The following is a 13,847-nucleotide window of genomic DNA, read 5'->3' as shown; positions in this document are numbered from 1 at the left end:
TGACGAGAGCTTTAAAAAAAAAAAGTCCAAAATTCAATTTTGTGGCTTTGCTTTAGCAAAAACTTTGAAAAGGCTCTTTAGCGCTCTCATTATGTAATGCAATAGTCGGGGGCCAATATGCATAATGACTGGGCTCAAGGCTAAACTTATTCCACTGGCACTCACCTCCACCTCAATTTGAACCAGACGTGGGAACACTTTTGCATTACTCAGCGAGCGGCCTTTTGCAAACAACAGGCTCTTCAAAATAAACTCGTGGATGACATAACAGTAAAGCGGGCATAAGTAAACAGACGAGGACAACCTTTCGATATTTTCCCAGCTACTACTGTCAACCGATCCATTCCGCCATGGAAACTGATCAGATTTTACAGATGTGAGCCAAATTGACCTTTGTAGCTTTACAAAACCCTTCCAGGATGATAAATCAAAACAGCATCAAATCCCGCCGCTTTGTCGCGATGATTTAATACCGCGGCCCAAACGTCCGATCGGAATCCGCTAGGTGGTCCAAAACAGTCCGGTAAGTCTGAACTGACATGATGGTGTGTTTTTGCAGCCTGTGAGCAGCTGATGGCAACGGAGCTGCTAATAAAGAGTGAGTCAGCCTCTGAGACAAGCCGGCGAGATGAAAACGGTGATTAATGTTGCGTGCTTTATTGCCTCGGCTGGTCCACTGGCAATATTGCCAATGTCTTATCGCTATTTTCCGTCTTTCTTTGACAAGCTTGAGTCATCTCGCCTTACAAAGGCTTATTGGCCACTTCAGAGAAAACTTTTTTATTTGACCATTTATGATTTACTCTCTGAATTGGTACAGGGGGAGTTACGTCACTCTTAGCAGGGGAAGATGAACTTGGTATTCCCCGGGCTTCCCTCTCTAATTGTCACCTTGAAGGGAAATAAACGTTTGTGACCTTTCGCCAAATGCTTTTAGGGACCGCCGCCAAATGAGATGGCGCCATAAAACATCACGTGAGGAAAGAGCAGCCGCTGCTGGAAAATGGAAAGAGGTATGAGTGACATTCGATTTGGTGGCGAGTGAGGTACGGGAACGCCTGGCTTTGTGAACGAAGGGAACGGGAGGAGGAATTTAGCACGCAAGTGAGTGAAAGGAAGTTAATTGGCCAGCGCGAAGATGAAGACGAGAGGCCGAACGTCTTTGGAGCCTTTCTCTCACACTGGCTCCTGATTCCTCTATTAGACCACTCTGCAGCAGCTCGGACTCTGACTGCATACTTAATGAGCGAGCAGAACCAAAATGTCACCGCGCTGAACATCCAAATGAAGAGCTGGGGAGTCGAGAACTGAACGTGCGCTGACTCACGCATGGTTTGACTCATTCAAATATTTGATGAGCGAGTATGAATGTGCACAACTAAGCCTCAAAGTGTGACTCAAGCACCGGCGCGTAATTTTCGAAGATTGTCTACAAAGCAAGAACTGGCAGCATGGAACCTTCTGTTCATTGCTCAAGTCACGTGGCTCAAGCTAGTGTGTAAACCTTGCCTGATTACGTTTCCAAGATGATCACAAAACAAAAAAAGGAATGACGTGGTGGAAATGTGACTCAGTACTACTCACTTTGCACTTATGCTGTAGAACTGCCTTGAAATAATTCTGAAGTTGGCTTAACAAGCCCGAAACGTGTCCTCAAATGATATTTCAAGGATGCATCAATAGTGGAGAGTTGCCCCTCCCTGGAGGCTGCTAAATGCCGCCGGCCATCTGTAGTTATAACACAGCGTAATGTCTCAAAACCGTCTCACGGCCAATACAGCCAGAGCATAAAATCATCTGGGAACCTTCCAAAATCCATCCTCCTAAATTTATTTAGTCCTATTGAGCTAGTGCTGGGAATGGCATTAGGAATAAGATTAAGAGTTTTAATCCTGATGGCAGAGTGTGAGAGGGGGGCAAATCTCAGAAAGATGAAGAATATAATACTCGGCGAAAGGAGGGGGAGGGGTCTGATGCCAAAAAAAAAAAGTGGTTACATCATTGCAGGTCAACATGGCAAAGTGTAATCATGGGAGAGATTTAGATGATCAAGTTGGGGATGTGCGCTCCAGATGTCTCCTCCTGAAGATGAAAATCAGCTTGGCAGCCTTTTATGCTTGCCCAGAGAAAACATGAAAAGGAGAAAAAAGAAAAAAAAAGAGAGAGAGAAAGGAGGTGTGTTATTTCAAGAAGTTGTTGAGATTGGGCTTTTTAAAAGTTTTTACTCGGACAGGATGGACTCGGGTTTCACCAGTCAGTCCAGAAACAATACAAGGACAAGAGCACTGTGGTTTTATTAACAGTAAAATAATCCAATGAAATCTCTTTTTAAATGAAAATTGTCTTGAAAGGGGGTTGTCATGGCAACAGGGAGAGGATTGGACTCTGCCACGGCGGCTTGGGTTCATCTCTCAGCACTTTCCAACAACTCCAACATGATTTAATACTATTGGGATGCGAGAGAATGTCAAAATATTGAGTGGCTACAAGTGAGAACTAAAAGTGTGAATTTTTCTGGGGTGGTGGGTTAGCAAATTTTTTTATAATATTTGAAAAAAAAATTTAAGAAAATATTTTATATAATATAATCATTTTATATAATATTTTTGGGGTAAAGCCAGGGATTAATAAAATGTATTAAAAAATATAATAAAAAATATTTAACAATATTTTTCGGGGTAAAGCCAGGGATTATTTATATGCAGGCTTACCGGCAGTGCTTTTTTTTTTTTTTTAGTAATTTTAAAAAAATGCTTGAACCTGACAAGACGGACACAACGGACACAATCTAGCTGCAAATATATCAACGATTGTTTAGGAGCATCAGATGGGTACCACCTTCTTCTCCTCCCAAGTTTTGCCCAAAAGTGTATTTCGAATTGTCAATTGGAGTTATGTCACCACTGGTCAGAATAAATAATAATAAATAAATAAAATGACCCTCACAATGAACAGTTTGTGCCACATATTTAATCAAATCAAGGAGCTACATTATTAATTTGCATTCTACGTGGAAGTGAGTAACAGCCACTCCACCTCGTCCCTCCCAATAACCCCATTAGTACCGTAAGGCAATGAGTCAGGGATTGTGTGCATGTGTGTGCGTGTGTGTGTGTGTGTGTGTGTGTGTGTGTGTGTGTGTGTGTGTGTGTGTGTGTGTGAGATTTCAACACCAATAACCTGCATCATCCCTCTTAGTAATTGAGAGACAAACCGAGGAGTGAAAAACAACACCTGTGCGGCAAAAGCGCAGAATCACACAAACATCTCCCGCTGGTCAGAAAAAAAAAGTCGATAATAATTGTCCCCCGGGACAAAGAAACTTCCACTACGACATGAGACGCCCAGTGACACGCACCGTGCTCTGTTTATCAGGGCCGAGCCCATCCATCATCCCAGGCTGGTTGCCTGGGTAACCCTGTTATTATTCAAAGCACGGAGCTTGCACAGGAAACCAAAATGTGTGTGTGTGTGGTAGTCAGGTAGGGGAGATTCCCCACTGGCTCATAGACAAAGTACACACACACACACACACAAGGGACAATTCGATTAAGGTGTGGCTACTCAAAGTCTTTCCTTTCCTCCCTTCAATTTCCTACCATCTTTCAATTCATAGCTCCCTACGTCTTTTATTTTTCATTCATATCCTGCAGCGCTGTTCATTCATAAACACTACCACAACTTACAGCAGCAAAAAAAAAAAAAAAAATGGGGAGAGGCGAGGAAGGTGTCGGAGGGATGTGTAGCCCCAACTGAGTGAACTGCGGCACGTCGAGGGCGGCGTGAAAAGCCAAACGATCCGATTGGGAGTTGTTTTGCGGCTGGAAACAAATTGATGATAGGACTGGATTGTGAACCACTCCGGCTCTTTCCTTTATCTCATTCGGCCATTCGCCGGCTCGTCACCACTGCCGTCATTCATTCAGTCGAATCCGGCTTCATTCACATATTGTGTTTTTTTTGTCATCATTGAGAATGAGAGGCAATTGTGTCCAGAAAATATCCTGGAATGATTTCTATTCATACAGTCCAGTTTGATCCTAGTTGGAAATGTTTGTCTTTGTAAATATTTTGTATCTCTGCTACCAAAATAAGATAGATGGGAAAGGGACATTTGGTTTGTTGACTAACAGTCCACCTACCACACTACGAGTTTGTGTGAAATGCCAGGGAATGTTGCTGGAGGTGTCCCAAACTTTTTTCGGATCGAATATCGCCGCATGTCAGAGATGAGCGCCAGCTCAAACCGCTTTACTGATTTATCGCGGGCCCTGAAATGCATAGCGTTGGCAATAGGTGTAAAAATGGCTACAAAATTAAACAGTAAATATAGGCGAAAAGTTGAAATATTTGTGGAGGGTGTTTTTTTATTTATTTTTTTCGAAAAGTCCAAAAATGTCATGAATTAAAATCTATACAAAAACAGTTTTTATTTAGTTCTAACAAAACCAAAGAAGATGGCCAAAAGGAATCACGCAAGCTGTTATGGAAGAATGCAATGATGAAAAAAGAGGTTAAATATTTATTTATTTATTTAATATTACTGAGAGGTTAAATATTTGCCGGTACGTTGTAATGTTCTTTATCAAACGCACACTAGTCGAGAGACCTACATCGACATGCTTAAAACAGCTGGCTTTGTGATCTTTGGCTAATAAACGCCGCTTACATCACCCGCATGACATGAAGGAACCCAAGAAGAGGTAGCGGGCCAAAGAAGTCAGAGGCTGAGCTTAAAAGAGGAAAGGAAATATTTACACCATTTGTGCACATGCGCAGGTAAGCGTTCTGCCTGGTAGTGACGCATCATAGATTCGAAAATCGGAACATGGTGGGGAGGCGGGAGGACACCGTGCACAATTGTTACATCATGAGCCTCGGGTAGTAAGACTCGAACACTGAGACGATGCCCGCCGGTGAGGTGGGGGTGGGGGAGAATCATTACGTCAGACCTTAAAGAAGGAGTTGCGATCGTGCGGTAGGCAGCAACCGGGTCGTGTGATCACACACACAATTTTGGCACGCAGGGGTCAGGTCGGACAAATGTTTGATGTGGCGACACAAACATCCAACGGCTTACCGTGCAGCTGGCCCGGCTAGGAATGACAATAGTTATGGAAAAAGATGCAGCGTTATTATTATTTTGGAGGAAATTATGAGGCAAAAAGTCACTGTATGTATTTGAGTAAAAGTACAGATAGAAAAAAAAATAATTCACGAAAAAAATTTCGTTAAATCATTTGTTTACACACTGACCCATTCATTGATTATTAATCCACCATCTTGCTAACAAAGACTATAAATATATTTTTTAAAGTTGATCTGAACAAGCTAGATCTGCTATCGAGAATTTGTCACGGAATTCCCTTCCGACAGAGACAAAATGCAGTTTGATGGCACCATCATAAAGCAAGGCCTCCTCTAATAGAAAACCCAACAAGGTTAAACTGCTATTTCATTTTAACGGCCCCAGACAAGCCCATGCATGAATGTATGAGGAGCCCGCTGAACTCTTTCACACCGCCCATGTCCAGATTATCCGACTAAAAACGACCTCCGGTTCAGACGGCAACAAAGATCTGATTGCTTATCGGCCTTTCTTAAATGTCTCCTGAGTGTTTGCACTCAACATAAACACGCAAGCATTTGCGGTCTTCTCGCTTCTCCCTGCCGAATCGTATCGCCCCCCCCCCCCCCCCCCCCTCCGGTGACACTAATTTATTGTGTCGTCTTCTTCGACCCAACGGTCTCTCTGGATTTACGTTCTTGACAAGCCAGACTAGCCGTGAAATGCATGCGAGCACTTGTCTAACTTTGCGTGATGCTATGCGAGTGCAGTTTAAGAGCTTCTCATGTTTGCCAGACACGTGAATCCATCTTTACAGAAGGATCCCCCCCCCCCCCATATAGATAGCTAGCGATCTGGAGACGGCAAACACGTGCCGGTGACAGGAGCACGTGATTTTACGATTCGCCCTCCAAGATGAGAGCTCTCAGGAGACGAAAATAAAGGCTCACTTTTTAGTCTAATGAGCGGTGTACTGTGATGTTGCCTGCCTGCCGCAGCTCCTGCAGACGAGATTGTCCATATATCAGATTCTGAACCCACTCACGCCTCTTCTGTAGGTGATTCTCTGATCTGATCGACTTGGATCCAAAACCGCTTTCAAAGCTTTGCTCCATCCAAGGTTGGATTGGCAGAAAGAAAGACTTGATCAAATGCGTAGCCAATCCAGCCACGTAGGTAAAAAAATAAAACTGATACACTTCAAATCCCATTTTTTTGGGGTGATCTCATGTTAATTGGGGTCAGCGCATTCCTGTCATAATTTAAAATGCCCCCTAGTTTAGAGTTTTTCTTTAGCTGAAACTGCAGCAGAGAGATATACGAACAGTTCTAAATACTAAGTCAGGATTGGCACAAAAAGCTTCCAAGACACTTCAGCAGTCAATTCCACACTTAAAAGTCACATAGCATATGAAATGGAAATGTTCACTTCATCTGCTGCGCAGGATTGCGAGACAATGTGTGTGCGTGCACGCTGTCGCATTTCAATGTGGTTCTGAAACGTACCACTGCACCTGTGCAGCAAGATAAAACCGGGCCAGTTTCATGGAAATCGCTTGTGTGATTTTTGCCTAAATCCCACTAAGCCACTCGTTTACAAATACTCTATATGTCCTAGTCATATTAGATCATGTGACATCTGAGAATCAGGCAACAACCCCCCCCCCCCCTTTTCCCTTCACTACAGCATATGCAGAAACAAATATTACAACTATAAAAAAATGGTTTTTAAAAAATCATGGACTACCACAACCCTCTATGTTTGTGTGGTGGTATGACAGGCAAACAACAAAGGAGTATTTTTGCATTGTGGTCATTCTAGTAAAGGACATTTTAAATTGTAGAAATATGTGTCAAACTTCCCTAATGGAATGAATGAATCAGCAAAAAGGATTTTTAGGGTCAGTCATCGATATCATCGATATCATCATGTTTCAAATTTCATTTTGGAGCTTGTTTTTCAGAGCTGTCAAGCGGATAGAGTTCATTTTTGAGGCTACACTGCCATCTTGTGGCTGTTGGTGAACATTTGCTTGGTCACTTACCTTGTTGGTCTATTAAAAAGAAACTGAGATATTTTGGAAAGTTATGTTATTATTTTATTATTTGAAAATATGTTTCGCTTTGCTATGCTTGGGATTTGTTTGTTCGTTATTATTAATGTCATGTTGATTGATGATTATAAATGTTAGAAGAGAAAATGACTTACATTAGTGGTACGACTCGTGCCTTTTGTTCATCCATGGATATCTTTACAATTTGACCCCATTAGGACTGCAGATGAGAAATATATGGGAAAAGAAAAGGAGGAAAAAAAAGAGGAATGACAATTTTTAAAAAAGGAGTTCATCCAAGCCAACTTTAGGCAAGAGTCAATTGTTGAACTGCAACCGTGATATAACATTAATACTAACTTGTGCACTCAATAAAATAACTAAAGTACTCACCAAGCATTTCATCCCAGCAGTCGACATCTCCTGGCAGTTGAGCCATATTTCCTGTGGCAAATAAATGTCGAAGTTAATAATAATAAAAAAAGGTTTTGTGTGTAAACAAGCTAGTTTCCCAACCTTTATTATTAAATACAGTGGACCCCCCGCCTACTACTTTGAACCATAAATTCAAACCATTTTGCCGATTTTATATTTTGAATGTTTATCAGTATAATTACATTTATGTGTGGATATCCAATTTCTAAAATAATTAGCAGATGATTAAAACCGGGAGGGAAATAGGGGAACGAACGAACAGAGCTCAGGATTTTTTAAATATATAGAAAATATACAAGAGATAGACACAGTAAATACGACACGCGCAAACAACCCCACCAGACTTCCGTAAACACTGTACCACGTCACATTATGTTTTGAACGCATGCGCATAACTCGACGTCATTTCACGAACGCATTCTGTTAAAAAAAAGAAATTGTATTTTTTTTTGTAACGTGAACGACTACATAGACACTTTACACTCTATTGGAGTATTTAATTATCCACTTATTTTGTAAGTTGTTAGCACTGCAGTTTAGTTAAGTTTAGGTTTTGTCCCTTTGGTAATGAGTTTCTTTACCGCCCTCTAATTAGCGGTGTGGTGCTTTCAGGGACACTTGATAAAACGAACACAACCTGCCAAATTAATTTGGTTAAAGGTTCTTGTGTGTCTTTTAGTTCTCCATCTTTTTTAAAAAAAAATTTACAACTATCTAAAAAATGTGTTAAGGTCGCAGGAACCTCAGTCGACCTAAAAAAAAAGAAAAAGGAACGATCACCTTTTATGTAAAGTGGAAGGAAGAAGTACCACTCCATCTCCAGCAGGTGGTGTTACACAACAAGTTTAACATGATTTATGATTTGACTTTTGACGTTTATACAGTTTACCGTACACTAAATAATAATTTATGCTGAGATTTTTGCACAATTTAGAATCTTTAGTAAAATGCATTCTTTTATTTTGTACACAGAATAGAACTTGCATATATTCTAAGTAATATTGTCTTCATTTGATTTCTTTTGGGTGGGGGCATATACTGTATGTTAATTAACTTTCTATTTATTTGCCAAGTGAAATATCCGTCTTTTTTTGTCAGATTATTTATCTTAAATTCAGTAATGGTTCTTATTTCGTTACTTTTTTTTTTTTTTACTTTTCTTCTGTTGCTGCGTTTTCTGCTCTGCATGCTTGATCGACGCCGCATCACAATTATGTAACGTGAGGAGATGCAGAAGATCATTTCAGGTGCAAGACTGATTTATTACAGAGTGAACTCCAAGGCTGGAATGGGGCGTGTGAACAGAACTCGGGAGAAAATAATTCAATGTTGACGTCGGATTTGGAAAGAGGGGGATATTTTTTTGCACGGATCCATCTGCAGAGTGGAGGCACGTCAGAGGAGCGTTTTTGATCCCCGCTGTCACATGGACCCTCTCAGAACCCCACTAGCGGAGCGAGAAGGAGCAACTCTCTCATTTTGAATTCTTGGTCTTGGAATTTTTTTTTTTTTCATCCCTGCCCAATTGAAAACCAATTTGGGAAGGGCGGCTATGGCTTGGCCGTGCATCAGCAGAGTATGTTGCCTGGCTCGGTTCTGGAACCAATTCGATAAATCGGACCTTTCCGTGCCGCTCACCATTCAGAACTACTCGGACATCTCCGAGCAGGAGGTGCGATCCGTGACCAAGCAGGTATCCTGCCCCACGCTCGCCACTTCGGCCACCGGAGCGCAAGATGCTGGTGTTATACCAATGTACACTGGCGGCTCCCCGACCCGAAGCTCCTTCAGGGCGCGCAGGGAGCCCAGCTACAAGCCCCGGGAGGACTACCAACCTCCTGGGGTGCCTTTCCCCAGCGTCACGCAGTACACGCAGGACTTCAAACCCTGGCCCATTCCTAAGAAGGACCCTTGGATCAGTAATGGGGGTAGTCAGGGGGAAAGGTTGGAGGTGAATCAAGAGGACAGGAGCTCCTACAGGTAGCACACAATTCTCACCCATGTGATTCACATTGCTTCCATTAGATTTGGTCGAAATGAAATGAAAGGCACATATAGCGAGACAGACTGTTTAATTTTTTTTCACTTTCATGACTGCTTCAAGTCCTAAGATCCTGCGTGCCCAAGTGAGTTCAATTTGGTTATTATGGTCAAAACTGCAGAGTTTTTAATAAAAAAGCAAGAACAAGAAAAGCCCACTAGAGCAGGGGTGTCAAACTCATTTTTTTCACGGGCCGTATAGTCATAGCTTCTTTCAGAGGGCCATTATGATTGTCAACCCAAATAAATGTATGAGCACCTCATATTATATACAGTAAAAGCTACAAAACAAACTGATAAATAACTCGTTTTCAAATCAGACGAGTAAAAACTGGTCAAATATTTAAAAAAAAGATATTAAAAGTGAAGACAATTTGCAATTCTAGTAATGACACGAATTTGATGCACAATTTGTCTTCGCGGGCCACATAAAATGATGTGGCACCTTTTGATATACAGTATCACTTTGACCACAGGCAAAAAAGCAGGCCATCGGTGAAGAGCAACAGGAAAGAACCTGCAGAATCCCCTCACGTCCCACCTGAGACCAGCTATCAGGCTGCTTATAGCACTGAAGCCCAGCGTTCTATAGAGCCGCACCAGGGAGGCATCATCTCTGCCAGCACCAAAATACAGACCGCCTCGGTCAGCACACTGCAATCGGGCCCCTCTTACAACCCTCTCGTCCTGCACCGCATCCAGCGTGACAAGACTGAGCTCAGCATGTCGGCAAAGGGTCAGGTGAGCATACTTGGGTATTCAAAAAAAGAAAAAGAGAAGTACAGTCAGCAAAAACATGTCACTGCACATTTGGGGATTGTGTAAAATGCAACATGTCATCTTTAAGCCAAAGGTTTTTTGGAAACAGTATGCTCATCGGGTGAAAAGTCATCTTGACTTTTTCTCCAAGCTGTCGGGGCACCCCAGGGTAGTGATGTGGCAGCATGTGTCTCAAAGTGACCCAGCTCTTGAAAACAGGCCACATTAGGTAACGCATTTGGTTGACCTCAATAGCACGGGCTTTGAGACAAGATCAGGAATAAAGCAGATATTTCTTCCAGTGTGCAATATTTGCTAATATTCAAGACTCAATGTCTCACACAAAATAATGTAGTAATTGTCCGCAATGGTACATTGCCAAATATAATATATTTTATTTTTACAAATGATTTTTCTCTAAAAAAAAAAAAAACATTGATATCATTCAATATGCTATGTTTTATGAAATAAAAATCAGCAAATATGCAAATTTGCCAATATGCATCGATTGCAGTTCAAAGTTGTAATATCAACATCCGCCACTAGATGGCATCTATAACTTAGTTGTGCTATACAAGAACATAAGTGTAATATGACAATTTTGAGAGTGTTGAATTTTGTGAACAAATACCCAAAATGAATTCTTGAAACTAATGTCGGTATTTTGTTCAGGACTTTTGTGCTGTCCTTAAATATTGTATGTTAAGAGCACATATTTTGCACATATTCCATATTTGAAATAGCATTTTTATTATACATTCTTTTATGTGTATGGTCCTTTCCAACATTCCAGTCCTTCCTGATAATGTTCAAGGCTTCCAATAATACATCCTGACCTGATTTCGAGCTGCCTGCTGTAGTGAGAAAGCCCGAAAGAAGCAGATGTGTATGCTCAAATTGAAATTTGACCACCAGACAAAGCTGAAATAATGGATAAGAAGGTGACAGGATTTGTGCGCCTAACCGGCGGACTCATTAGTACATGGGCATTGTCCCAGATTAAATTGGGATCAAATTCGCAGCTTCCCCCAACTGGCTGGCTGTCACGTCGGTCTGCTGTTTGTAGCAAAACACAAAATTGTGAAGTATCTTTTAATATTTCATGAAGCTAATATCATAATTGCCCAAGTCATTTTGAAGTATTGGTGGAAAACAAGAATAAAACCAAACTAATTCAACACACATTCAAAGTCACAAATACGTAGAATCTATGGATGGCAACTCCGAGTGGACAAAAATGATGTTGCCACCTAACATGCACTATTTGTGTTATTTTGTAATAAAAAAACATTTTGCATTTGATCACAGTTAATCCATCGATTCTAAAATTAACTGCTTCAATAATTGCAGTCGTTGTGCAATAATTGACAGAACTCCCGCCAGACTCCAAGTTGGGGAAAAAAGTTGACCCTGCATAATTCTGCTGCTCATAATTCTCTCGGTGATGTTCAATCAAATGTTAGTGCTGGGGGGGGGGGGGGGGGGGGGACGAAATGAGAGTGAGGGAGGGAGGTCAACGACAGTGCGCACACTCTATTAATCGGAGTGGCCGCATCCATCGCTTACCTCATCATCGGAGGAACTTTTGCGAGGTCAGCTCTGAAAGGTGTTTTGATGGGTTTCTTCTTACAACTGGGGTACAGTCACGACTCAACGCTGGAAGAGAAAAGAGCCCCCCCCTCCCTTCCCCCAAATGATGTTACTACCAGGAGATGAAGCTTAAATTGAAATGGTCCCACATGAGTGGCTGAAATTAAAATCTGACCTTGATGATAAAGATGTTAGGCATTATCAAATGAAATCTCTGAATGCCTGTAAAAAAATAATAGTATAGTTTAGGGTCATCCTAAAATTTTACCTCAGTTTTCAGTAACTGGAAATAGGTCAAACAAATATTTTCAAAAGTATTTCGAAATGTGGTCTTTTACTTTTACGTGTGTGCCAGATAGCAAAAAAACACTGGGCAAAGATGAGTCGGACAAAACTAAATTTCAAACAAACTCATTTCAGATGCAGCACTGACGCACATCTTTTTTTAAAGCAATTCAATTGTTGAAGAAAAAAAAAATGGAAATCATGCAGGGGAGAGTGCAGCATTTCTTTTTATACGTCTATCTGCAGTCATCACGGCAGCTTTTCGCTCTCATTGTTCCTCTTCCCCTTTCCCACGCTGCACGCAAGAGCATCCCCGTGCCAAATTGGCGAGGGGGGGAAAAGCATAATAAGAGTTTGGATACGCTGAATAGACAAAATCCTTTTCATCCAAATATTCCTTCCTTTTATCAAGACATTATGCGACTACTTTCGGTGGAAGTTTGTGGAAACACTCATTTCTTTTTCACAACACACACACATTCTGATGTTTATCATGCCTCCCCACGACTTGCTCACAGACTCACCACCAATGAGGTTAAAATAACTAAATTCTGACTACAAAAGATTTAATAACTGCAAGAAAAAAGGAGAATAAGTAAGTGATGGCAACAAAATGGTTTGTGTGTGCCCCAGCAGGAACATCTGGTTAGGACCAAGTTGCCGCCAAACCCTTCTGCTGTTTTTCAAAGCGGATCACGAGCCTTTTAACATCAGACGGAAGAATGTCTTCAGAAATCTATGCAAGGGAATGTGGCAGGAGAGGCCCCTGCAGAGCTAAGATGATGACATCACTTGGTGACCCCCTCCCCCTAAAGTCGGCTCTAGTTGCAATGGAACTGAATTTGCATGGGAGTGACTCGCTTGTTTTTTTTTTTTTACAGCACAAGAAACTGAAAGTCAATTTCCTGATTGCTCTTAACATTTTATTTAATTGCCTTGTTGGGCGACTTATTGCAAAAACTATGATTTTGTCCATGTTCAAATATAAGTGTGATGTGAATGAAATAAAAAGGATGAAGTTCTTCTGATGATATTTTTTTTTTGCGGAATATTTCTCACAATAAAAACAAGGATGCCGATTGAACGAATGGAAACAGTTACTTTTGCCTGACAGAATTTCACAAGACTTGCTTGGATCTTTTTTTTTTTGTGTGTTTATTACAAGAATATTGATCATATTTTTGGTTTTCACTGAAACATGAAAAAAAACAACATTGGGGGGATTTTCTACTCTCATTTGGTTCAATAGCCTCAACATCCACTCAGACCAGCATTTTTGCAGTAATACACATAGAAAAGGCAAAGTTGTACACTAAACGTCATTACCAACACAGTATCTGTCCATTACACACACGCACGCACACACACACACACAGTTGTCAGGGTATAATCTTGGATAAAAATAGAAAACAGTTGCAAATGGTGTCCATTTCACATTGATCACAACCAACGTACAACCGATATAAATACTGTGACTACGACACGTGGTCCTCAAATTAATTATGAACATGACTCATTTGCAAATGAAACAGTTTGGAAGGCGACATGTGCATAAAACCCGCACAAACGTGCGAGCCTGCAGGGTAACTTGGTACAGTACTACATGAAAGGATGCT

At 41.2% G+C, this 13,847-nt stretch overlaps 2 protein-coding genes across 6 annotated transcripts in view; one reads left to right on the top strand and one right to left on the bottom strand.

The window, feature by feature from the left end:
• Positions 1–7,919, bottom strand: part of LOC133165618 (dehydrogenase/reductase SDR family member 12-like) — a 38,041-nt gene extending 30,122 nt beyond the window's left edge. For all 4 annotated transcript variants that reach the window (XM_061295412.1, XM_061295415.1, XM_061295414.1 and 1 more), the window contains exons 1-2: positions 7,516–7,919; positions 7,278–7,342 (exon numbers count right to left, since the gene is read on the bottom strand). The gene's annotated coding sequence lies outside the window, so the exon portion shown is untranslated. The remainder of the gene's footprint in view (positions 1–7,277; positions 7,343–7,515) is intronic.
• Positions 7,920–8,783: 864 nt separating this feature from the next.
• On the top strand, positions 8,784–13,300 carry map6d1 (MAP6 domain containing 1). Of its 2 annotated transcripts, none has more exons than XM_061295781.1 (3): positions 8,784–9,537; positions 10,074–10,338; positions 12,868–13,300. In XM_061295781.1, the coding sequence occupies exons 1-3, from the start codon at positions 9,110–9,112 to the stop codon at positions 12,937–12,939; spliced, it is 765 nt and encodes a 254-aa protein (XP_061151765.1). In that variant the 5' UTR covers positions 8,784–9,109; the 3' UTR covers positions 12,940–13,300. The 2 variants fall into 2 exon arrangements, with proteins under 2 accessions (XP_061151765.1, XP_061151764.1); XM_061295780.1 differs by having other exon boundaries at positions 12,865–13,297.
• Positions 13,301–13,847: the final 547 nt, after the last annotated feature.

Source organism: Syngnathus typhle, linkage group LG13 (assembly GCF_033458585.1).
Source record: "Syngnathus typhle isolate RoL2023-S1 ecotype Sweden linkage group LG13, RoL_Styp_1.0, whole genome shotgun sequence".
Lineage (NCBI taxonomy): Eukaryota > Metazoa > Chordata > Actinopteri > Syngnathiformes > Syngnathidae > Syngnathus > Syngnathus typhle.
The sequence above is the reverse complement of the archived record's forward strand: the minus strand, read 5'-3'. Positions and strand labels throughout refer to the sequence as shown.

What these genes read in the sequence shown, in the direction of transcription:
- map6d1 (XM_061295780.1), top strand. Translation starts at nt 9,110, where the DNA reads ATGGCTTGGCCGTGCATCAGCAGAGTATGTTGCCTGGCTCGGTTCTGG. An exon ending in GAGGACAGGAGCTCCTACAG is followed by an intron (nt 9,538 to 10,073) that starts GTAGCACACAAT and finishes CTTTGACCACAG; the next exon opens with GCAAAAAAGCAGGCCATCGG. An exon ending in GCATGTCGGCAAAGGGTCAG is followed by an intron (nt 10,339 to 12,864) that starts GTGAGCATACTT and finishes TGTGTGCCCCAG; the next exon opens with CAGGAACATCTGGTTAGGAC.